General features: G+C 38.4%; 1 protein-coding gene across 3 annotated transcripts in view; it reads right to left on the bottom strand.

The window, feature by feature from the left end:
• Nucleotides 1–25,652, bottom strand: part of IL17RD (interleukin 17 receptor D) — a 71,779-nt gene that overhangs the window by 18,595 nt on the left and 27,532 nt on the right. For all 3 annotated transcript variants that reach the window (XM_063347916.1, XM_063347914.1, XM_063347915.1), the window contains exon 2: nt 3,157–3,214. Coding sequence is in view for 2 of the 3 variants with exons in the window: in XM_063347914.1 (XP_063203984.1) it covers nt 3,157–3,214 (58 nt within the window). In the remaining variant the exon portion in view is untranslated. The remainder of the gene's footprint in view (nt 1–3,156; nt 3,215–25,652) is intronic.

Raw genomic sequence — 25,652 nt, 5'->3', positions numbered from 1 at the left:
ATAAGTACCGCATAGTAAATCTAGATGAAGCTTTTATCTCAGGACACTGAGAAACACAAAACTGTACAAATCACTGAGCACAACCGCTTCCCTCAGTTGCAAAACCCTAGTTCATACGACTCCAAAGGAAATCACCAGTTTATAATACCAGCGTAGCCTGTACCACAGTAAGAGGACATGTGCTGGGACACCCAAAAGAGAACAACTTTTCCTCACTCAAAAGAATATGAGGACTGCCATTAATTTTGTGCACACACAATGCTTAGAGCAAGAGAATGCTGGTCGATGATCAGGCACGTATGAGAACAATGAACAATGTGCAGCTTTAGAACTGGTGCTCCAGAAGTGCTTTTTAACCACGATACTGCTTGATCCTGACCACAAAGAACCTACCGCCCAAATCCATCTCATCTCTGTCATCCCTTCAGTAGCCACATCCCATTTCACTGCCACTGGATCCCAGTCAGAACTGGTTTTGTCTTGTTATCCTCACAAAATACACCGTATTCCCTAAAGTTACAGCTCTGCAAACATGTGATTATAGAAAACCTCAGCTTTCATTAAGAAAATAAAATACAAGAAAAACATTCTTGACCTTTCTGACACTTGACCGTGTCTTTATGCATTCTAAAGAAGAAAACAAATAACACCAAATTTTATTACTTTTGAAGCTCTGCAATGTTTAGGCTCATATTTTGTGGCAGGAAGAGAAGTAGCAGCCAGAGAATTCAATAGTTCTGTTGCACAGTACACATGAAGACATGTACGCACAAACAAATGTTCTGCTTTTGAACTAGTGAAGCCAACAAAATCCAGCAGTTGTTTGCCAGTAGACTATATATTATTGATCGATGATTAATTCTGAAAACCTGGGATAATCTATATGCTATGTATTTGTCTATACAGAGTTTGTAGAAAAGAACCATGAAAAATCAAGTGTTATGATAAGCCAATGCAGGAAATTCAAATTTAATTCAGAGGTGTGATCCTAGAGGCAGGGAAAGAAAAATTATTAACTGAAAAGCGGTTTTAGAAAATGGCTTTTTACTATGAATAACAATGGTAAGGAGTCTTTTATGTAACTGTCACACAAATGAGAATAGAACAGTTTGTACAACGCTGCCTTTTACAAAAGCTGGGCAGTTGGTACTTACTCTGCTGTTTGCAGAATTCTGTTGCTAAGAGTGAATTCAATGACAGCATGAACTTCCTCTTCGGAGAACAGAGTATCTCTTTCAATGGAAAGTTTGAAGTAACAGTTTTTTGCTAGGTCTGGATCTAATTAATAGTAAGCTCAAGATTTTGGATCCTGGTTACTAAAATTTTATGGGCAAATGACAATTTGCCAAAATGGAATATAGCACAAATGTCTGAAGTTTGACTGTGAGTCACTGATTTACATTTTTAAAGAACAAGAGATTTAGGAAGAAAACAGCAGGGGAAAATTGCACTTTTCAGGAAACCACTTGTTTTACTTGAATACAAGTGAAATACTAAAACATACAAACACTTGTTTTTCAGCTGAATAAATAATCTAACCAACCAATTTAACAACATAAAACACAGTTTGCTAGAGCTGCTGTGTGGCAAAATGAAAGCCTTTACATCACAGCCAGCAGGTCAAATTCTCTTTTGCACTGGCTCGTTCACGATAAGTATGTGTTTCCACATCATATTAACTCTTTAGCCTTGATATCAGGGAACTCTTTTCCCAGTACTGCAGAAGTCAAATAACTCCTTTGTTCAGGAAGCATACGGTGCCAGCAGAATTCTGAATCAACACTTGTCGTTGGTTAAACACAGTTCCCGGTGCCAGAATTAATGGAAAAAACATGACAGATATGGGATTTAAACAGACTCCATTGTGTTAACTAAATGTGGGGATCTCTGTTCTGACTGATATTATTTCCTGTTTTTCTTTATGTAGATAAAAAAAAATCATAACTCTCGTAGCGACCATTTACCTCTTGTAAGGTATACTTACAATCTGGCATAACTTTTGCTTATTTTCAATATTAACATCAACTTAGATTAAAAAAAAATTCACAGTGAAGGACTGCAAATTCAGAAATTAACACAAAAACAGAGGAAGAAAAGGATGATCGGAATGGAACAAAAGCACTATTGTTAGTTCTCCTCATACATGCTCTCAGTGATCAAATTTTACCCACATTCAGCATCTGAGGTACTTTCTTTGGGTAGGCAAAAAACCCAACCTGTGACTTGCACTGCCATTAATACAAACGTTGCTGCAGTAAATTGAGAGCTTCTCTTGACTGTACATTGACCTTATGTTGATGACGGCCACTAACTGCCCAAATAAGGATAAATTCCCAACGTAGTCAATAGTCATACTTCACTGACTAGACAACACAGATGACAAAAACCTTTAAAAGATGAAAACAATAAGATACAGCCATTTCCCAGACGTTTGAAGAGGTCTGAATTATTATTGCTGCAACTTGCTTATTACTGTTATTGTGCTAGAGATTACTTTCGTCTTGGTTTAACTGCAAAACAGACCACATCTGCTACAGTACCAAAACCATCTGTCTCCACTGAAAACGTAGACAGCAGTTTTCCACTAACCTGGTGCTTTAACACTGTAGCTCATGAAAAGTTCCAACTACTCCAACTAGATGAAGAGACACTATTCATCTTCAACGTTCGTATTCAATATCAGTCCTTGTAAAGACACCGTTTTAATATATTCCCTGTATACAAATACAAGCTACACATTTTCTACCTTGAAATACACTTCACACCATTTTTCCCCAAAATTACGCATCAGAAAAAAGATGTATAAAGCTTGAAATAATAATTTCCTATGACTTTGTGTGTAGTGAACCTTTCAACGACTATATCCTTTCAAAGAATAAAACCATTCTCTGTAATTTTCCAGCCAAATACTGGGCGGAAGATGTAGGCCAATCTGAAAGTGAAACTACTACAAATTATTAGATAGTTTTATTATCAGTGAAACACAGGAAGAAGATCTGCCAGACACAGCAGAAACAAACCTAGATTTTTAAATTATGTCAGTACTAAAGAGCTCGTGCTATTCTTCAAGCCATTTTTAAGAGACACGATGCTGTATCTTGACAACTGCGAAGGAGTCCTTGATTTTTGGGAATATAGTGCAAATTTTGAACTTACTGTCATATTTAAAGGTGATATTGAGTAGTCCATTGTTCTTGGTGACTGATGACAGCCCCTGCAGAGAAATATCAAGAAAATCATTTTAATAAAGCAAGCTACTTTGAATTTAGGCAGATTTTTATTTTGTAAGTAGTCTGTTGGAGGATAACAGAACCCATGATTTTTTTCCTTCTCTTTTGGCACACCATCCATCAACCTCAACGCAGGCAACGACAGAAGAGATTGCATACACATGCATGCACTCACCTGTCATCAACCTGCCAAATGTAATACTCAAAGAAGTGAAAGCAAAGAGAAAGGAAAGTCTGAATACAATATTTGCATGAAGACATGAAATTGCCATTTAAGTAATATGACTTGCTCAGTAGATATGAATCATAGAAGCTTATTTTTGAAAGAAAGTTATGTGATGTTCTCAACTTCCACCATTTAGGTTAATTGTGCCCATACACACCTTTAATCAAGATTTAATGACAAACCAAATTGGGTTCTCCAGCGCAAACAAAGTGCAAGAGAAGAGAGGAGAGAATGCGAGTCTGAAAAAGCTGATCTCAATTCCACAGTCATCAAAAAGAGTATCAGAAGTTCAGAGAGGAGGAAAGTCACTGCTAAGCACCGCAGTCACAGCACTTCAGCTCTATTTTCTTGGTGAAGGTCATTTTCAGGAAAGAAATTAAAGGTAGGAGCAAAACAGTAGGACTGATTAAAGCGCACTCATCACCTCCCAGACACCCCTCGTCTCATTAACTACCTCACAACAGGTGCCTGAGGGACTCTATTGATCTGTCTGTCAGTTGGGCAAACTAAGCCACCAAATACTCAGCACGCTCAGAATTCATCTATAATCAAGTCACCCTTTTTTCGTAAGTCTAGTATTACTCAGTGCTCACAAGAACTACACGGAACTCAAAGCTGAACATAAACTGAGGTGTGATAGGCCAGGACACGGAACCTATGGCTTGGCTGATGCACGGGCCTGAACGGCAGGTAGGAGAAACGTACTACAGAGGGAGTACCAATGTCCAGTGTCTACATATGTGCCCACATCTATCCTTCATTAGGTTCTTTTATACAGATATATCCGTATCCAACTTATGTTTCTGTGCCTGATATCATTCTTGCGGAATTTTTATTTCCACTTGCTTTAAGTCTTATGTGTTTTATGCACTGGATTACTTTTCTGCGTATTTTTTTTATGTGAGAAGCCCCATATAGAGGCCCCAATCATTTTAACATGTAAACATCTTAAAGAAATTCTTGCTAAGAAGAACTTAATTAGACAAAAACACAGACGGATAATTTAAATTTCAATCTTCCCTGTGATTACTGGCTAAAATCAACAAAGTTAAAGGAGAACAAATGAAACAGTGGATTTCCAACTGGAATAATTCAGATAATTGCATCCCATAACTTTTCCAGTAGAAGTGCATATTGTAGAAATCCAATATGCTACACCAGACACCCTTTTCTATTATCAAATGCTATTAAAGCAGAGACTGCCATCCTTGCTGAAAGTCACAGAAAGTGGGGACGAGCCGCAGAACCATTCTATTGCTCTCCCAGGCAGGAATCCAGACACGTACGCGGGCTGGTGGGTCCAGGGTCTCTTCCACACTTACAGGACTTTGAACTTCAGAGATGCACTACCTTACCCTTCAGAAAACACTGAAATTATTTTTGAAACACAATGTTTACCATTAGCTTTTGAAAAAATACCACCCATTTACATAGCATTCTATCTGGGTTTACTGCTACAACGTAAAGAACAGAAATCAATAGTATAAAAGGACTCCAACAGCAATTAGATGTTGTCAGGATCACACCTAAACATTCACTGTGTGTCACTTAATAGTCAGACACAGGTGTTTAGAAAAGAAAAAACAAGGTATGAGTTAAGTTACCTTTAAAAAAAGGTAAAATACTACATAAAGGATGAAAGCAAATCAGATCTTGATAGCATCGTTAGAAGTTAAACTTGTAATCTCACTTTCTTCTTAGGTGGCTTTTTATTTGTTTAACTTTGATACAGGTTGGCGTTCAACAAGCTGTTATACAAAAAGGTTTCCTGAAACAGGAAGGCATCAAGTTGGTTTGTTTCAGTCTTAACTTTTCTATTAATACCTGTTCTATTCTGACTCATTTTCTGTTTCTCTTAAACTATATAAAATGTCATTTAATTTACTACTACAGCAAAATAAAGACATTACGTGTTTGATTAAAAATGACAGAAAATAAACCATTGGCTTTTTATATTTATAAATAAGGGCAGGTAAACCATCAAATTCATTCATTGTCTTCCTTTTCTGTCCTGGAGCTGAAGTTTTGAGAGACAGAAATTTCACCAAACCACACAGAAAATTAGTGCAAGTATTTTAATTCATTAAATACGATCTTTTATATCCTATATTTAAAAAAATATAATATAGCAATGCTTTTCACAGCACCTTTAATTGCATTTCCACTGGGATTACGGTGACATCACAAAAGATGTAACAGCAGAAGTATAAATCAATATACCATAATCTTTAATAAAGTAGATGCAAAAAGTAAATATAACCATAAGCCAAACTCAAGCAGCACACGAAACAACTGTTTGTAAAAATTTACTCCCAAGTGTACAAAAGGTGCAACAAAGCTGCAGTAACTGGTGAGAGAATTAGGGTCACCTTAAAGTACCGAACTAGATCACTGTCACGTTAGTTATAGGTTGAAACATGTAAGCTAGTCAGACGATTTCATCGTGCTAAACTTTGGTACTAATCCTCCAAGTACTGACTGCTGTGAGTTTAAAAATACCTTCTTCCAGGAAGCATTCCCTTCGTTTTAAGCCATAAAGTAATTGTGCTATTTAAATGGCCTACAGCTAAGGCAACTTGTTTAGAGCATCTTACTTTAAAACTATAAATACTAATGCTATGGCCTCAGGGCTCTACATTCTTAGTTAATTAACCACTACCATTTGTTGAATTTACATGCAGCTTTTAATTTATTCTGAACTTTACTAGAAAGAAAGTCTCCATTGCCTGGAGCTTTGTCTACAAAATCCCTTTGGTCCCCGCACGCTGCCTGAGAAGGAATACACAGGAAAGGAAACGGGCAAAATATCTTCAATGAAGAACTATAGACGACTGATCTTTAAACACATAATCAAAGTTGAAATGCACACAAATTAAACTGCAAATAATCTTGTTTGTCAAGAAGTGGGTGGGGTGGGTGGATGGGTGGTGTTTATCCACAGCAACGTGAAATCTCCCATTCTGTGAGCTCAAAGCACAACTCCCCAGAACAGACGATACGCTGGGATCCAAACCCTGCATCTATACTGGGCAAGCAAGCCAGAGAGAATTTCCATCACATATCCCATACCCCAAATCACAGAGATCCATGCTGGATCTGCTCCTCAGTCCACATGAACAGCTTGAATAGTTAAGATCCCAAGATATCTTAAATAACACTAATACACATCATCTCCTGAAGAATTAATAACTCGTTTGGATGTTCAAGGATTGTGCAAGCATTTAATTTTACTTAAATATCCATCTTTCAACGTGAAAGAGCACAAGTAGTAATAAGAGGCAAAGACTATTACATGAAGTTTACCTGTATTTCCATTTGTTTATATTTTTCTAATACCTACCCTTCATTTATGGTAACAACTTATTAATGAAATGCATTTAAGGCAACTTTTTCTACCCATTACTAGCCCAGAGAGGAACACAGATAGGATTACATTTCCAGAAATAAAGCTTAAAATAAATTTTAACCACAGCAACTAATTGTGCCTCCAAGAGAAGTTAAATTTAACTAATGTCTGCCATCAGAGGCATAAATTAAATACAATGGAAAGATATAAAAAATCTGCTTAATTTTTATTGTTGAACTTTTTCCTCTTCCTTTTACTCTAGAACACATAGTGTTTCTTATTTGAAAATAACATCCCTTTTTCACATTCGACAATTCCTGACAGAGATGGCATTGGTGATTTCAGAACTGTCTTACGAAGAACCATTTTTACAAATAATACTGAAATACACGGCAACATTCAAGTTTTGTTGAGCAAACACTCTTTCCTTCAATAAAGGCAAGTTATGCCTGTGAACAGGCAGTGTCAGGCAGCCCCTTTAACATCAATACCAGGAAACAGAGAGAGATGCTAGCGCTAATTACAGAGATCTGGTAAAGGAGGTAGGAAGTCACTACCCCTCAAGCATAGCCTTGTGCACCAGACCAAAACAGTAATCACGATTCATCTTTCATATGTTTCTAATCAACACACACATGGTCCTAATTTCATGCTCCCATGAGGCAAACCAAAGGGACAATTGTTTTTGAACTCCAACATCAAGATGAATAATCATTGTTTATCATACTCATTGCTCAGTAAACTAAAGGCTTTCTATGTGACATCTGCTCTTTTCATTTCAGAGCTTTCTTGATGCTTTCAACCGAGTTAGAATATTTTCTACAGTCATCAGTAAAAAGATGAACTATCTGTACTATTTATATGCCGGCATTTTGCTTCCAACAGAATATAACAAAATATATAATCCATGCTATGTTTGCTAGGGAACTTGTGTGTACTCCACTGACGGCAGTGGCTGGGTTTGGACTGTTATTACTCTAGCCTTGGTGTAACGGACAATTCCAACCATAAATGTTATTCCGATTTCCCTTCTATATATGTGTGTGTGTGTGTGTGTGTGTGTGTGTGCGCGCGTTCTGCATCACATGCACAAATTGTGGAAACAAATTTTTAAAAAACATCTCAGTGACGCTGGAGAAGTAAGTTTTAATAAAACCGAATTCACGGAATTCACAACAGGCTTCTCGGTGCCTCTTTCTTACTTGAAGCAGGGACAAAGATTCTTCAAAACATTTTTTTTTTAAACTTCTTTTAATAAGTTGGCATCTTTTGTGTCTCTTCTTATGTAAACAATATAATGATTTACAAGAAATTACCAGATTTCGGTGGGTTCTTTGTTGTTAGTTATTTACTGCTTCACCTTTAGAGCCGCAGCACGCGAGTTCGGCAGCAGAGGAGCTGAATGTGTCTCCATAGCATTTGCGTTTTGAATTTGGCCTGAGATATGAAAGGCAAAGCAGCGTTTTTATTCAATTATAAACTACATATTGCAGGAGAAAGAAAACCATCATTTTTGAGTGGGAAGGAACTTCATGCTCCATCCAACGCCTGATTATTCTCTTGCTGTAGAGGCTGGTTAGCTGGTTCTTCCCTAACGCATCCTGGTCACGAACAGCCTGTCGTGTTCAAAGAGCCCGATTCTCCTTCCACGTTACTTGTGAAAATTCAACGGTCGACCTCCAGGTGTTAGCACATCACCTTTACACAATTGTCCCTTTCAGAGAGAGTATTAGGTTGTCTGGTAGATCAATTAGGCCCTTCCTCTGAACTGGAAGAACCCTTGTTTCATGTGAACAGACTTAATGCTTTGAGTTTCCCAGCAGAGCTCAGCCTTCCAGGGAGCAGATGCCTGGTGACCTGAGGCAGGCACAATACACCTCCCTTTGTTTAAAACTGTCAGACATACTCACGTTTAGCATATTCCTTCTCCATCTTCCAGAATACAGATTTTTACCCCAATTTAAGCCCTTCGATGTGGAAAAAACCATGAAACACCCATAGCTTTTTGAAAAAAAAATGTGCTAACTTAACCAACTGTCAAATCCCTCTAAGAAGGAAAAAATTCAAACCCAGGACTGTATAGATGGCCCAGACACTGTGAGTTATAATCCAGGTACAACCCAGGGGAGGAAGCTACTTTACATAAAAATCTGGGAAATTAAACTTTCTTTTAAGAGTAACGTGTAATACCAAGTTTCCTAAACCAAACACAAGGAACTCATACTTCTTTTGTGGAAGAACTGTCCTGACCTTTTGTGATCATTAAATATCTCATTTTTCACAAACCCATGACATTATCCATGGTTTTATGGTTGACTTCCCACATAGGTAATTACATTTTGTCTGAGCAAATTCTTCTGCCATTTCAGCTAGACACGGTTTTCTCAAGTTCCTGCTATCCTGGAAGGATATTGAACTGAACAGCTGCTGACTTAAACCCTGCCCGAGGATGAGGTGGTCCCTAAACCTCCGCACGTTTACTCATACGCCAGCTAGCTTCATGGGGGTCTTTTTGGATTTTTGTGGTGAAACATGCTGAATGAAGATCACTAATTGCAGCGTATCCTATCTAAAAAAAAAAAAAAAAAAAAAAAAAAAAATTAAAACAAAAACCTGTGAAAGTGCGTTTTCATGATGCCTCATTCCAGGCTATTTCAGTTTCTGCTTAGAAAAGGCAAGGTGGAAGGTTCCGTGACACATCAGTCAGTCTGACAGAGAGGTAAGGCATCATCGTAAGGAAGAAACGCAACAAAAGTCTTTACAGCACGACTCTTCAGTGTGCAACACGGCTCCATGCAGCTGTTCACTGAATGTATGTCAACTGCTTTAGTTTAAAGAACAGACAGGTCTTAAAGCCACAATTTAACAACAATAGAAGCAAGTTTAATCTATACTGTTTGCCGCCCACCGTGAAAATCTTAAATCTCCGAGTCAAGCCCAGGAATTCAACGCAGCAAAGCATGGCAGAAGAAGGGTGCCCAGCTCTTATTTCTCTCATGCAATTTGCTAGTTTGCCTAAGAAGTTTTCTGTAGTTTGCCCTGTCGCATTTAATTTTTTCCAACTTTGTTGTGTAAATAATGTTTCGTAATTAAAAGCCTTCTGTAAAAAGAACCCAAACAAAAAAGCCCCCCAAAAAACCAACAGAAGAAATATTTTCAAACAATGCATGTTTCCCACAAACATTACTGAAATGTGCTGGTCTAAGGATACTTGGCCAAAAGCCAGAAGTCTGTAGTTAAACCAGTGTTCTCTTAACTGTGGGACACGACCCCTGGCAGGAGAGCTGGGGGGAAAGAGGAGGTGTTTGGGGAGCGGAGGGGGAGAGAGCGCAGCGCCACGGCAGGTGCTCGCACGGTGACTGTGACCAGGAAGGAAGCGGGAGGCAAATGGTAAAGTTGTTTTTCGAGGGACCCAAGACAAATTAGTTTGAGAAACACCGACTTGGGGTACAAACAACAAGCACCCAGAACAACTCACATCTGAAATAATGGAGGAGGAGAAATTAATGAAGCCTGCTATGCACGCTTACTGCTTAATATACAACACTGCATACCATAAAACAAACAAGCTAGCTAATTATTCCACTAAAATTAAAGAATATATTTCTTCCTATGGCAAGAAGTTACCCAGAACCTCAATAAGCCTACAGGGTCCTTCACACTTAGAGGAACAATTGCATAAGCACTGCATTTTAGCTTATGCCCAAGCACTTCTAAACCAAGCTGTCTAGGAAGCAATTAAACAATATAATTTCATTCATTTAATTGACTCTTCATTTAACGTGCAAACATGCAGAGCCATAAGCTGAGAGACACAGTCTTTCTCTCACAAAGTTGTTCAAGGACAGAATACAATCAAGAAAAAGTTTCAAGAGGTGACTGAGAAGCATGAGAGAAAAACGGATATAAATTATTTATATTAATAGGGATATAAAATATATGGATATGTTCATTTTGCTTACTACACTAAGAAATTATGTTGCTTTCAGAAGAGAGAACAACAGGTGAAAAAGGAAAGCAAAGAACAACAACGCTTCAGAGCTACAGAGCAAGCGGATTAATTGTCTCTTTCAAGATTTATGCACATAAAGGTTTGCTGCTTCTCCTAAACGAGCAAGTATTTCTAAGCCAGCCAGATTCAAAAATAGTTTTTTTCCTTTAAAGCTGAGCATATGCAGTGGCACCTGGAGAGCAACGAAAAAAACTTATTTCCAAAATCATAAATGGTTCACTAATAACGTTCTGCTGCCAGATTCCTATTTTTCAAATTGGAAACTCCTAGCATGAGCTCTTTGTTTGCTCCCAGGTTTTATCCGAAGAAACAGAAAATCTGTAAAAGTAACTAGGATCGACTTCATAGGTTGAGTTTTAAGCTTCAGCCAGAACACAATTCACAATTGTGACTATTTCAGGGTGGGTTTTTTTTGCTCTCTGCTTCTCAATCTAATGCCAGAGTGCACACAGAAAAGCCCTACCAACTCTGAGGGAAACTGCCATCAGATATGGGTTAACTGCTTTATTCATAACCTAAAAATTAAAATCTGAAATTTGCTGCATTGCTGGAGATTTTCATTGTAAACAAACTTAGATCAAGCAGACTGGAGATACTCCATGCGTAGTACAGGGTGGGTTTAACTTTGGAAAATGATAAGAACAGCTGCTTGCAAGGAAATCTTTAAAGAGGAACATCACATAAAGGCTGGAACGTGAAAAATTTGACATAGCACATCTATTCTGTTTTGTGTGTGTTCACACAATGTCTCTCCCCAGTTCTAATCCTTCTCCTATATTATTTGAGAAAGTCACCGACATTCTTTTAGAGTTTTGCAGTCGGAAAATACGAAATGCATATGCGTAGAAACTTTAAATTCTTACACAAATGAAATATACAGGCACAACTAAGGAAAGAATTACATATTCACAGGAGCTCATGACTGTAAAGAAAATTAATGCACATAGGTTTTGTAGGACCAACATATAAACAGAGGATCTGGAGGCAAGGCAATTTAGCAATAGTTTCACTTTACTGATTAGAGTGCCACAGAACTCATAAAACTTTTAAAGTAGATAGGATTTGGGACTGTTCCATCTTAATCCCTGCCTTTGAAGTAATGCAATTATTTTGGACATAAAAACCTATTCTTGGGGATTTAGAAACACACAACTGTACTCATCCATAGGATTTTAAAACTGAGAATTTCTAAGCAGTGTGGTTCAATTCCAGGAACAATCAATTATTTACTTGCCAAAATCCCATGTTCCAGCTTTAAAGAATCTTTCCCCGTTCTGCCAACAGTATTTTTAATACCTCACATGAAACTTGGTTTTGCAGGAGACTAAGTAAAAAAAACCAACTTTCTTTAAAATAATACAGGCATCCCTTCCCAAAGTTACCATCCTTGTGAGGTACGTAACTTAAAAAGGCGCAGGCAATAGGAAGGTAGGACTTTACATGTGATAGGCATTTACTCGGTAGCAAAGCAAAGGTACTCTCCATTAAGTTCAGTATCATGAGGGACAATAAGAACAACAACATAACAAGAAGCGCCGCATTTCTTCCCTATACAGCCATGTTATACAATCCCCTCATCAACAGCGAGGGCTGGATTACGATAGTTTCAGAACAAAGTGTCATACTGACTGTATCAGACTTTTTTAATCTGGATGGGGAAAAATAAAAAAATAAAAAAACCAGCAAAAATGGACAGACCATTACATCAAACACAGTGACTAAAAATACCTTTTGCTTAGAAGTAAAAGTTCTTGTACATCAACTATGCTAATAAATAAGTTACCTTTCTCTATAAACCTTCCCCTAGGAAGCAATCAAGAATTCCTCCCTTTCTTCCATTCACGAAGCTAATGGACAAGCTGCAGGAGTTGGCTTCCTGCAGTCAGGAACGAGCCTCAGCTACGCTGCCCTTCCTTCTAACCATGAGAAAGGAACGGGCTTCGGTTCCTCCACCGCTACGCATTGTTATTCCCACCTCCTCGAGATGAGCTTGCAAACAGAGGTTCTTACTGCTGAACTATGCACTTTTAATAAATAAATTCCTTCTTAGAGCCTCTGTCTAGTCCTGGTCCACAGAGAAGATGAAAATTACTCCCACAGCTTAAGCAGTACTACAATCAGCAGTGAGGATTAGAAGGTCCAGTGCTTACTACGTACTGACGATCCACATGGTTGAACTTCAGAGACCCAGGCAGATACATCTGGTGGCTGCAGATTTAAAGCTTCAGCTGCCAGGGAATTTCTACACTCCTGGTTACCCTCTATGGAGTCAGCCATCATATATGCAGCCAAAAATTTGGAATGTGTCAGAACGATACACAAAGCTGCACAAACACTTCTGGTCCACCTGAAGAATTCTTGGAAGAAATAGTACTCAAATATTCCAACTCTACTGGCCCCTCTCTACAAGCAAACTGGACCTTCCTCACTTAGAGCCATTTAGGCAGAAAAAAAACTTCACCGAGTGATCAACGCCAGGAATTTGAACACAACACAATAAAACCATGCAAAACACAGCCTTCTGGGAGACATTCTCAAGATGAACTGCCAGTCTTGAATGAAGTTTATCTAAGAATTCACCTGATCCTCAAGGCTGACTTTCTTCTCCTAGAGTTCAGATTTTCACACTTTGCAAATCCATATATTTTGTCCCTAATTGTTCCACTCAATCATCTCTTTACAGAGAATAGCTTCTGCCACCATGATTGTTGAGGCTTTTCACAATAAAAAAAAAAAAAAAAGATGAAGAGGAGAAAGAACACACTCAAATATTCCTGCGTGCTCATCTCTCTTCAATACTTGGATTTGAAAACCATTAAGCATCGCTAAATCTTACTGTTGGAAAAAAATCAAGGAAATGTGCGTGTTTTAAGCATATCTGTACTGGCAAACTCTTTAGGCATAATGTGCTATCAAGTCCCATGAGGTTTTTAACTACTAAAAAAGGGAACCTAAATACAATTTTTTCAAGAGATTTAATGTTTGAAATGGTATTGAAACTCCAGTCTGACTGCATTCAGTTTCCACTAATAAAAGTTCCACCCTATGGATATCACACTTTATAATATATTTGAACAAGTAAAACAGTTTAAGAGATGCATTTTTCCTACGTATTTAATGTTAAGTGCTTTTGAAAGTAGTCCAAAGCAAAGGTTACAGGTTCTATTCGTACGGTACACGGTAAGCTCATAACAATTTTCATACTAATTAATACACTACTTGATATGAAAAGTGGTATCTGCTGAAACACTGACACAACCTGTATCACAACCTACCCGGGCTTTAAATTACCTCATCGGTGCCATTTGTTTAACTACTACTTAAGGTCTTTCAAATTTATTCTACATCATTTTCATGATGGATTGCTCTTACCCAGTTCCTAGAACCTTGGAACACTTTTTGTCCTTATCGCTTGAAATTGGCTCTCCAACAACAACAAAAAAAAAAGGTGAAGAAAATCTACATCTTGATAACATTTAGTTTTTCTGTCAAAGCAGCTTTCTTTTAAATGATAAATTTACGTAACTCACTAGTAAATAATATGAAGTCACACCTTGGGAAAGAACCCTAAAATCAAATGCCTGATGCACAAATGTGGGCTTGGCATGTGGGCCTGCTCTCTCATGGCCTACTCTGACACAACACAGGAATGGCACAAAGTGCATTTAGCCTCAGGAAAAACACTATCACTGTGCTGCTCTAGAGAAATTCCTCTGGTTCCCACGCAAGCAGCACCAGTAAGATCCAGACTCACTCCGCACTAAGCCCTTACAAGCAAAAGGAACCCGAAGAGAGGGCATCCTAACCTGTAATTTCACCTACCTCGCTAAAATTGCCAGGAATAAAAAAAAAATCGTTTCAGAATACTACATCAAACACATATGCTGTTCAAGGGGAAAAAAAAAATTAAAAAAAAAATCAGTGAAGACTTATTTTCTTACGTAGCCTTTCTCTTGCAGTAACCCCCGAAAGGTGAAGGTGGGCTCAGTGCCCGTATGCGAGGGGCTGTAACTGATGACCACCGTGGGAGGTGTGATGATGCCCGGTCACAGACCAGCATGTTCCCGGCGTGCTGCACACACCCATGAGGAGGATGATGACAACGCTAAAGCCTTACGACCGAAAAAAGATTCTCAATCTCGCTTTCCATCTCACAGAATTCCATGTGCAATGCCTTAGGCATGAAGCACTGACCATTAAAAAACAAATTAAAAAATACACAAACACCTTTTGCACTGTATTTTGAACAGCAGAATCGTCTTGCGATTTCTCCCTGCTCAGAGACTTGGGAAACACGGGTTAATTTCCTACTTTATCCATACCCTATCTCTACAACTTAGAGAAAGTCTAATACCTTTTGTGCCTCAGCTTCTCATCTGTAAAAACGGGATAACAGCATTTCCTTTCCTCCAGTTGTGTGAGAAGTAATTTCAGGTAGCACAGTACTCAGAGCAAAGGCTTGCATTTATGCTGTGCACATCCACACACCGCACACTCAGCGTAACGAGATGCAGATTTCAGTGCACGTCCTTTGGTGATATTCACAGTAACTAATAAGTTTTACAACAAAACCACAGTTTAAACTTTTCCTCTACTTAAAAGGGGAGTGCTTTGGTTTTTACACGCAGACTTAATTAATTATTTTTTTGTCTACACCTCAGATAATAAAACTATTCCAAACTGCCCAAGTTAAGTAATAAATCTTGACCCTATTCAGGCTTGTTTTTCAGCTTTGCAGGAACACAAAACAGAAGAAAATCCCATACACCTAAATAACTTACTTGATGCAGAGCTGATATACAGAAGCTAAGGCTTGACTATAAAAGAAAATAGACGCACGGTTTCCTACATTATAATCTGTGGATTACTTGCTTGAGTTGTTTTGATTAGTAATAAGGTGTGAGGTTAAGTTGTTGTAATAGTATAGTCAGGGTAACTGCGTGCTCACATAAATTTGACAAGAACAATTGGAAATCAAAATGGTAATCTATTGAGGCTTAGGGAAAAAAAAAAAAACTTACAAAGGTAATATATAAAACATTTAAGGATGAACAAAGGTCACGTTTACAGTGACAACAAATGGAGCTTTCCACAAGGTGACGTTCAAGACCCTACATTACAATCTAGCAGAAACAGGATGTCAAGTCAGGTAAAATAATTGACTGCTCTGATTTTAGTGACAGGGTATATTAATGTTTCCCTTGATTTTTAAGTAAATAGTTAGCTTTGTGTACTAATTTACCATGATTGGACAGAAACCAATCAAGCAACTACAGCAAGCTGAAATATCTGAAACCTATTTAATCTCTGATCTATTAATCTAATCTGATGATCTCCATTACTCCAGCCTAGATCCTCCAAGGCATGAGACACGCCAAATTCACTGCTTACCCATGTTCGTTAAAATAATGAATAAAAAGCTTCAGAACTGATTTCTCTGTTTACAAATACACCCATGTCACGTCAAGGTATACAGAATCCCAGAAGGAAAGCAAACATACTAGATTTTTATTGCTTTCTTTTGAACGTTACCATTTATTCCTTTTTCCTTCCACCTCTAACTTAGTTTTCCTTCCACCTCTTAATTAGTTGAAAGAGAAAGGACTCAAAGGATAATTATCAATCAGATTTAGTGTTCACATGGCCACTACATGGTAATGCTTTCTTCTCATATCTCTTCTCACAATTTTCCTCAAAATGTCAGATAAGCTGGTTTGCACCAAAAAAGTTAAACTAACACCCACCTTCCAATAAACTAATTTTAATCAATCTCATGCAGTATCTGTAAAAAATAATTAACACTTATGCCTCTGCTACACATCTTTTAAAGAAGGAAATACACAATTGCTTCCAAACTTTTATAACCACACATGAACACACAACAGTATGCAAATGAAAAATGGAGAATTTCAGGATGATAATACATGCTGAAGATCAAAACGTAAAACTTTTTTCCCCCTGGTTATAACGTCCCATAGACAAACGTACCCATTTAAAATGTATAATTATTTTAAATGCTTTAAATACTTTAAAATGTAGAGTTGTTCAAATACAACTTAACACATGAAAAATATACAGAAACTTCAATCTGAATGCTTGAAGTTTCCATTCATAAAGTTACAATCCATGGACCTCACTTTATAATACAGTTGAAAAGGAGACGGCTTGAAGAAACCCATTAAGCTGGAAGAACCTAATCATCACATAGGAGTTCACACTCTTAAAAACCCAACCAATTACAAATACAAAGGTCTGAAACTGAAGCAGTTTGGTCACCGTATGGTAACTCATCAAATTGCCGTTCACTTGGCACGTGCAGCTTTTCACCTGGAAATGCATTACTGCCATTCCTTCTGCCTTGAAAAGATTAAGGGACCAATACTGAAATACAGAAAGCATGAGACATTAATAATAAGTAGCATCTTTACATAAAACACTATAAAGCAAAAAGAAGTATTTGAAAAGGACGATACTCTTCTTAAATAAAATACTTCTATTACATTGATATTCACAGTGATTTTTCTGAAATCAGACACCTTCGCCCTAGCCATAAGATTGAAGCGATTTGAAATGGAAATATTTCCTGTCCGCTCACTGCCAGTTTCTGTTCCCAGAGTGATATAACAGATGACATCCAGTACAATAAATTCTTTTATTAACCATAAATTTGAGACTGCTTTAGGGATTTGAAGCGTTCAGTTTCATGCTGAAAAAATGTAATGTTATCCACAGACCATCAGCATGTGTAACAAAAACAGAGCCACAGGTTACGCGACGTTGATCAAACTATGAAAAAAACTCTTTTCAATTTAAAAATATTTGAAAAAGCATTTACAATCATTTTTAACCTATTATTTTTAGAGCTATGCACACTAACTGATCTTTTTTCTGTAGAAAACAATTACTTCTAACAAAAAAGTCTCTATATAGAAAATCAATACCATGACCAAGTTTCCTTCTAGCAGTCGTCTTATTTTAGAAGTGAGAACTGCAATGTAAGTTTTAAGAGCTTAAGCATTTAAATACGTGGATTGAAAAGTTAAACAGAACCTGTATTTCTCTCAAAGTTTTACTTGACTTTCTTTTACCTAAGTTAAACTGAATGTTTAAACAGCTAATCCTAAAAAATTGAACAGGATGATAAACACAACACACAATATAAAACCCTTTCAGTTTAAACCTTCATCTCCATTAAAATAAAATAACGTTATTGCAGTAAATTGAGAAGTAAATCCAAAGACCAGCAAGTTTCACTCTCAATATAAATTATAACTTACAACAGGAATACTACTTGGATGTGATTGTAAAATATAAACATGGAAACAATTATTTTCTCTGTTGCAACAAAACTTAACCATGTTGGAGGAGGGGGAAGGGGAATCATACCTATAACTACAAATCAACTTTCCATGCATGCAAATAAACTACTGGAGTTTACATATTGCCAGCTTCTCCAGTTGAATGGAATATAATAAACAATAACTAAAACACATGTATCAAATGTCACGTGGTTACACTGCACAGTGGCCATCCCCATCTACCAGCACTGTTAAATGATACCGGGCATTATTCTGTCACTTATTTTGTGGCTTTGATTCCTACATTTACTGCCAGAATGTAATAAAAAGAAACTTCTGTCCTTGCAGCTCATTCTTTAGTGAGCTGAATGTCCCATTTTTAAACCTCTGCATGACATTTCACGGCTAGTGGTCCTTATTGAAAAAGAACCCCAAAAGTGAATGGCACGATTAGTGAATTACTCTTACAAATGCAACTGTATGGAGGAACCTAAGCTATCCCAACCTGCATTATTCCTAACTAATGAATAAAAGATAAAGGTTTTGTTGCCATTGATGTTCTGAAGAAGCATGGAATAATAACTTTTCACCTGTTACGGGTCAGGCCAACTTAGGTGTTTGTTTTGTCTTTTTGATTCTTATTTTAACTTTCTTTGTGGTTAACCTATTACTCCTGTCAGAAGCTAAATTAACATAAAGATAATTATTAGGCATCACCAACATAATTTCCTGGAAAAATGTAAATAAAGCAAAACTGTAACCATTTTGGAATAGATTATGTTACTGATTCTTTGAAAAGTATCTTTAGCTAAATATTTGTATTATACAACAGAAAAAGCAAAACATTAGATATTCCTTTATAACAAAAGCATCAGGCTGTACACCTGGCCCTTTCTTCTGTTGGGGCTGTTAATACATGCCTTGGGAAGTGGTATCAGGAGGCCTCAGATAAAAATTCTGACGCAGTAAATAAAATCAAAGCTCTTTATAACGAGGAACGATCCTTAACTTACTCCACCACTACAGAAATTTGCTCACAGATACTGTACCCGTAAGAAGTGATGTCTTCAGACCAAGCTAAGAAACAGAGGGAGTTATACGAGACCTAGTGGGTCACTCTGTAATTTTAGTGGTAATCTGCCCAAATTCCATTCACAAACTCTAGGCTGCACAGCGAAGTTCCCCCCTCGGGTTACAAATGAATACACTACTCTTCATTTCCTGGCAGGAAGGGCTGTATAGCGTTACCGTCAGCTCTTAGGCAACTGCTGTATTCCACCCGAGCTGGCTGCATTTCAACAGGCACCAGAGTGGTTTCTGAAACGTTATCATCATCTTGCTTGTGAAAAATTCACTGTTCAAAAAATGTTCACATGAAAAATCTTATATAATATGGACTTCATAAGCTCAGTATACCAAATAACCCCAAACTCTTTTGATGAGATACTTTTTAAATTCCCACCCTTGAGGTGTGTTAGTTTAGGAACCTTTAAAAAAGTATATGAATAGTTACATGGAGCTAATCACAAAATTAGCTTAGGGATTTCCCCGACTCCCTGTCCAGTCCTTGGCTCTTCCCTCGTGGTGTAGCTCACCCCTTCTGAACATACGCTTAAGACAACTGCATGGGGACCTCACTTTATCCATGTCATTGAAATGACCCCAGTTGTGAAAAGAAAAAGACATAAGGATACTTTCAATTCCAACTGTTTTAATAATGCCATTTACAATGCAGCTCACAAACAGGTGCATTGAAGCAGGTGGGGAGGGAAGGGCAAACAGCAACACCAAAGTGGGAAGAATTAGACGGGAGTGAAAATTTCACCAACCAGCTTCACTGCTGAGTCAATGTAAAACATAACTACACCGTGAGCCACAAAAGAGAACAAATCCCACTGAAAGTTAACAGGAGTTAGGGCACTCCATTCTTTTTCAGAATCCCACTCCAGTCTTCTAAGGATCTGCTCACACTTGCAGGGTGAAGCCTAAATCACCTGTTTAAACCCCATATCTCTAAGACTTCAAGGGGAAGCCCAGCACAAGCTTGAAAACTTTGCTAAAGTGTTCTGAAATTCAGCAACGTCCCCGTCCCGCACCGTATTTAAGGCTCATCCAGACAGAGCAATCTTTCTGCTCAGAGTGAACTGCACAACTTACCGGTTCCAGCTTCCACCCTCATTTTGTTACTACTGCCTATAACTAGGGCCAAGCCCAGACAGGGAGAGAACATCGATCCCCATTCGAAGGGCTTTGAGACAAGGCACCTGAGCAGCTCAGACAGAGGAAAGGGAAGGAATTCTTCATCGCCTGGGCAGCCAGCCGTACCCAAAGTTACTCTGGTACATTTAAAACAAAATATCTGTCCCTAAGGGCCTATTTGTAAAGGAAGTTATTACTATGTGATAAACTAAGATGTACCTTTAAAGTGCACCGACCTACTCTGTGACAACACACTCTATGGGTTGTTCCAGCACACACCTACGCAGCACTGAGACTGAAGATGGCCATTAGTTATCACGGAAGCCTAAGCATCAGAAATGGCCATGCTAGCAAATGGCTCCGCTGGGGCTCAGCCGTGAAGACAAGCGTGATGCCCCACTAACACGGGGGTCCCGCTCCTGCTGTTCAGCTCCTTGGCTCCCCGTTAGTCTGGCAGCACTGCCCTGTGCGGAGAAGATGCACCCAAACACTCCCCACCTGGGACACTCTGTGGAAGTGAGCTGCGTTCTGAAACTGCGTCCTGGTTTAGTGGGCAGGAACAGCCCCGTATCCACAGAGAAGCAGCCAGAGAAGAGGCTTGTTTTTCAAGTGTGCAAAGCACCCGGTTTTGCACCGAAGGCAGCCACAGCTGGTCAGTGCCAGGCAATCACGAAGCATCAACACACTTGAGGTATAAAAGACAAAATCCCATCAAAACAGAAGTCAAAGTTTTGCCACTGATTTTAACAGGTCAGGTTTTAGCTCTTTAGACAAAACAAAACAAAAAACCCAACAAACAACAGAAACAAAAACACTGAACAAAACCCTTAGTATTTCACGTTTAACAGGAAAACAGACTGGGGTGTTGTCTCCACAAGCAGATGACAAATAGAGGCCTACAGATAGTTTGTTTAAATCATTGTATAAAATAAAAAGATAATGTGACTATAAAAAGCCTCTAAAGTTGTATGGTTTTATGCTTTCTGATTCCAGGCCAGTCACACCTGGAATACACATGTTTAACTGAACAGCTGATAGCTTCTAGTTTTAACAGTTTAGAAGATCTACTGTTTGGCACTAAACATTCTCATATTACGCCTTCCTACTAGCTAAACTAAATTCACAAATAATTTTAACCTGTATTATTAAAAAAAAAAAAATCATTCTCTTTTAGCCTGCAAAATTAAAATTATAAAAAGGAGACCTTTACAAATCAGATTATTCTTCGGAACTTTATATGCAAATAGATGAAGCTAAACTTCACTGTGGCTATGCAAACAACACCGACAAAAAAAAAACCTGTTCATGAATCCCAGAATCTAAGCAAATAGCTTGTTTTAATCTTGTAGTTTTACAACTTTAAAGGAAAATATTAGAAACATACATAAATATTTTTTATATTATAAATACAGCGCTCAAGAAAATAAGTTTATTTTATAAAGGTAGGGTCTATTTTAAGCGTCAGTATTATGAGCTTGGGATTCCCATGGAGGACTAAAACCCTCCATTTGAAAATACAAAGCAAAATTAATTAGAAAACACAGTTTGAGTGAAAAGTATTCTTGCAAAGTGTTCTTAGAAAGGATCACCTTGAATGCGTTTGATGCTGAGGAGACGCCATAACTTTTCTTCACACAAAAGCAGTCATCAACAGAACACAACCAGATGTTAAGTTTTCTTTTCTTAGTTTCTGTAAACCCCTGTGACCTCCCTCAAATTAAAAAAGGGAGTAGCATTTTTAAAGCCACAGGAGCTATCATTAGTGAAGCATTCTAAGGATTTTCATTAATTCATAGCCAGCCAACCAGGAATTTTCCCACAGCCGTATACAAAAAAAGTCAGAGAAGTCACTGATTGCTTGGTTGGATTTGAATGTAGTCAGAAGTAAGATCAGAAATATCTAGTCCCTCCCACTGATATAAGAGCGAAGAACATCGGGAAGGTCAGAAATTAAAATCCAAGTCTGCCCACCAACCACGAGGAAAATCCATATTGCCATATTATAGCAGGTAGAGAAATAGTTTTTATATAGAATTTTGTGAGGTAAGAGAAACTTATAGATAGAAATCCACTATTTAGAAACCCTTGAGCACAGAATCGCCTTCCAAGCAGAACTGCAGGCCTATCATCTCCTCCGCATAGCACCCTCAAGACTTAGATGCTGTCTAGTCCTTAGTGTGATACCCACACAGTTTGTAGCAACTTATGACCCGATGGGCACATGTAGTTGGAGCCCTTTGAACTCTGCATGCTCCTCATTTGTCCCTTGGAGTTTCTGTCAACCCAGGGTTCCAGCAGAGGAGCTTGTACTTCCAATGTTAGATCATCAGAATACAAAGGTTACAGAGAACAGAAGAGGACACTTCGTCAGCACTTCACTGGTAGATGCTACAATGATCTCTGCATTGCTGTGACACGTTACGCTCTGCACAGAATCGGTAAAGGAAGAGGGCAGGTACAGAGTCAAAGTCTCCATGCTGCCAACAAGTAGGTGCATCTGCCAACACAGAGGTCATCACTTCACAGCCATCTCTGCACCCTGTCACATCACCGAGTGGTACAAATTTGACTCAGATCAGTCATGAGCACACAACTCTAATTCTGTTGAATTAACCAGAACGTACATTTCAGAGTTTATGCTTTCAGGCCTGCAAGAAGAGATATGATACCTGACACAGCATGAAATCCCCTAGGACACAGCCACCTCCCACATTTGTTAGAGCACATTAGAATAAGCAACATGAGTGATATGCCTCAAAACCAGATTTACTGTCTTGCTGAATAAGTACAAGACCAGATCCGTAAGAGTAAGAAAAATAAAGGATGCTTACGCACCTACAGCTTTAAACTTAAAAGGCAACATGAAGAGAGAGCATAACATGCATTTAACAGATTGCTATGACACATTCCAGATGTTCAACATCCGTTTATGTACTACTGATAGATATTGACACTATTGAAAATGTCACTTGTCTTTGTTGCCAGCATCAATGTGTTTTTCATGCAGTAGGTGAGCCATCAGGCTTTTTTGTCCTACCTGCCCTAGAAGTGCCTGGCCCTCTCCCAAAACTTCTTGATAGCTATTCAGAGGTACATAGTCCTACCAGTGAAATGAAAGAGCAAGGATTCTTTGGTCATCTAGAAGAAAACTATCCCTGCCCTTTACATTCTGCATCATGCATACCTGCAGGTTGATACTTACATTAATCTTGTTGTACTTTATTTCATCTCTACATAGACCTATTCAAAAGGTTTTGCTAGCCACAGTTCCAGCCATAATAGTGAAACATACTATTCCATCATACGTACATTCCAACAGACTAGTGAAAGGATTTCATACTTAACTCTTAACCTGGTCATTATAGATTAAGGAACTCATGTTCCTTAATGGATTAATGGCAACAGTAATGGATTGTTTGACTCAGGCTGAAGGAGGAGCAGAGGAGTTTAATGTATTGGATAGCTCTGTCAGGAACAGAGAACTACTTCTGTAAGCCAACAGAAGGAATTCATCCACCTGTTTGAAGACATTCATCACCTACTGCCTAAAAAGCCTATCAAGGAATGGAGGGGTTCTTAAAAAGTACGGTAAAAGACACTTGGTACGTGCCCTTTACTAGGATCTAACAGAACATTTTGAGTTTGAAATGTGTGAAAAATCCTCGTGAATAGCCAAGGAGAAGTGTGTGTGACCATTGAACAGGATACCAAATTCGGATTCATACACTTCCTAGCCACAGAATTACCTTCCTTTTGCTATCCCCTTACCACCTGAACGATGCACCAAGAACAGAGTACCAAGAGGCAGTGTTCTGGCACATCCACGGGACTTTTGCACTGTTATCGGCACAAGGAATAATAAAACAGGATGTTTCAAAGCCAATAGTGATACACACTGTAACAGCCCTTGAGTGAGACAGAATTCCAAAGAATACAATATATCCTGAAAAGTATGCTGGTGCTTGCAAACCCTCTAATCCAAGCTTTAATTATTTTTAATACTTCAGATTTAGAGAGAACAAATCCCTACCTGCACATTTAATTTCCCTGGCACTCTTGTAATCCATCCATACAGTGGTGAGAGGTGACAGGAAGACTAGAACAACAATGATGCAACTTGTACATGTGGCTATAGGTACTATTGCTTACACTATCTCTTTTAAAACATTGACATTAACATGAAACCCTCTTGCTAATCTGCAGATTCCCTCATCTTGGTCTGGAATCTGCTTCTGTGAGGCTTCCTCAGTGGGTTCCTGCAGTTTGTTGTTGTTTGCTGGCGGTTTAAAAAAAGAAAAAAAAAAGAAAGAAAAGAAAACCACACACAACAAACAAATCTCTGAAATGTGTTCTTAGAACATGCCCTAGTTGACCTGTCCAGCTGACTTGTTCTAGAACTTATTCCAGAATCATCAGCTGCGCCTCATCTTGTTCTGGTTTTAGCATGATGGGCTCCTCTAGTGCTGCTTTATCTCTTCTGCCTCCGTCTTTGCTCCGCTTAGAACTCTAAAGACTGTACTTTGGGCAGGGATGAGAATTTAGTCAAAACGCACAGGTAAGACTGCTAGTTACTGCTGGACTGGCAGCTGCTCTAACTTGCCTTGCCATAAATGTCGCACTTCTTAGTGCTCTTCCTACTAGATGGGCTCCAGCTAAACTGACTCCAACGATTTCTCCGAGCTACTGATAAATCACAGTAAGTTTGTTTCCTCAGAATCGTGTTCTTCATTGCAGGCACAACGTAAACTAACCAGAAGAGCGCTGCTATTCTTCAGTCAAGAAAGAGCGCGTTTGGACAATATCTGCTAGGGGTATTGGACTGCTAAAACCAAACAGAACAGGCCCCACGAACAGAAGGGTTAGCACAGCAGGTATCACCTCGCCTTCTGAGTCTTGGTGGCAAACAAGAAGAGATTTATAACACAGAAAACTTGGCGAGAAGAGACCCATGGAAAGCTGCTGTTATTAGAAGACTTACCAAAACTCAAACACCGGTACGAAGTCACCAGATGCACCTTTACTGTCAAGTATGTTCCTCTAAGCCCTTTTCAAAAACACATGGCCAACCAAGAAAGTCTGTGTTCAAATTTTAAGACAGCTGTAAAAACACTGCTGATGGGCTAAAACCAAAACCCAGGTAAGAACCTCCAGTTATAAAGTACCTATGAACTTTAGAAAAATACTGCATTAAGAATTTATGTTTTCTGAGTTTTGGTGGCAAACAAGAAGTAATTGATACACACTTTATATATATACACACACACATATATAAAAGACACTTGATACATAGCCCAAGAGAAAACTGGACAGTCACTCAGGTTTATTAAGAAACATTTCTTAA

The sequence above is a fragment of the Chroicocephalus ridibundus genome, chromosome 10 (assembly GCF_963924245.1).
Source record: "Chroicocephalus ridibundus chromosome 10, bChrRid1.1, whole genome shotgun sequence".
Lineage (NCBI taxonomy): Eukaryota > Metazoa > Chordata > Aves > Charadriiformes > Laridae > Chroicocephalus > Chroicocephalus ridibundus.
The sequence above is the reverse complement of the archived record's forward strand: the minus strand, read 5'-3'. Positions and strand labels throughout refer to the sequence as shown.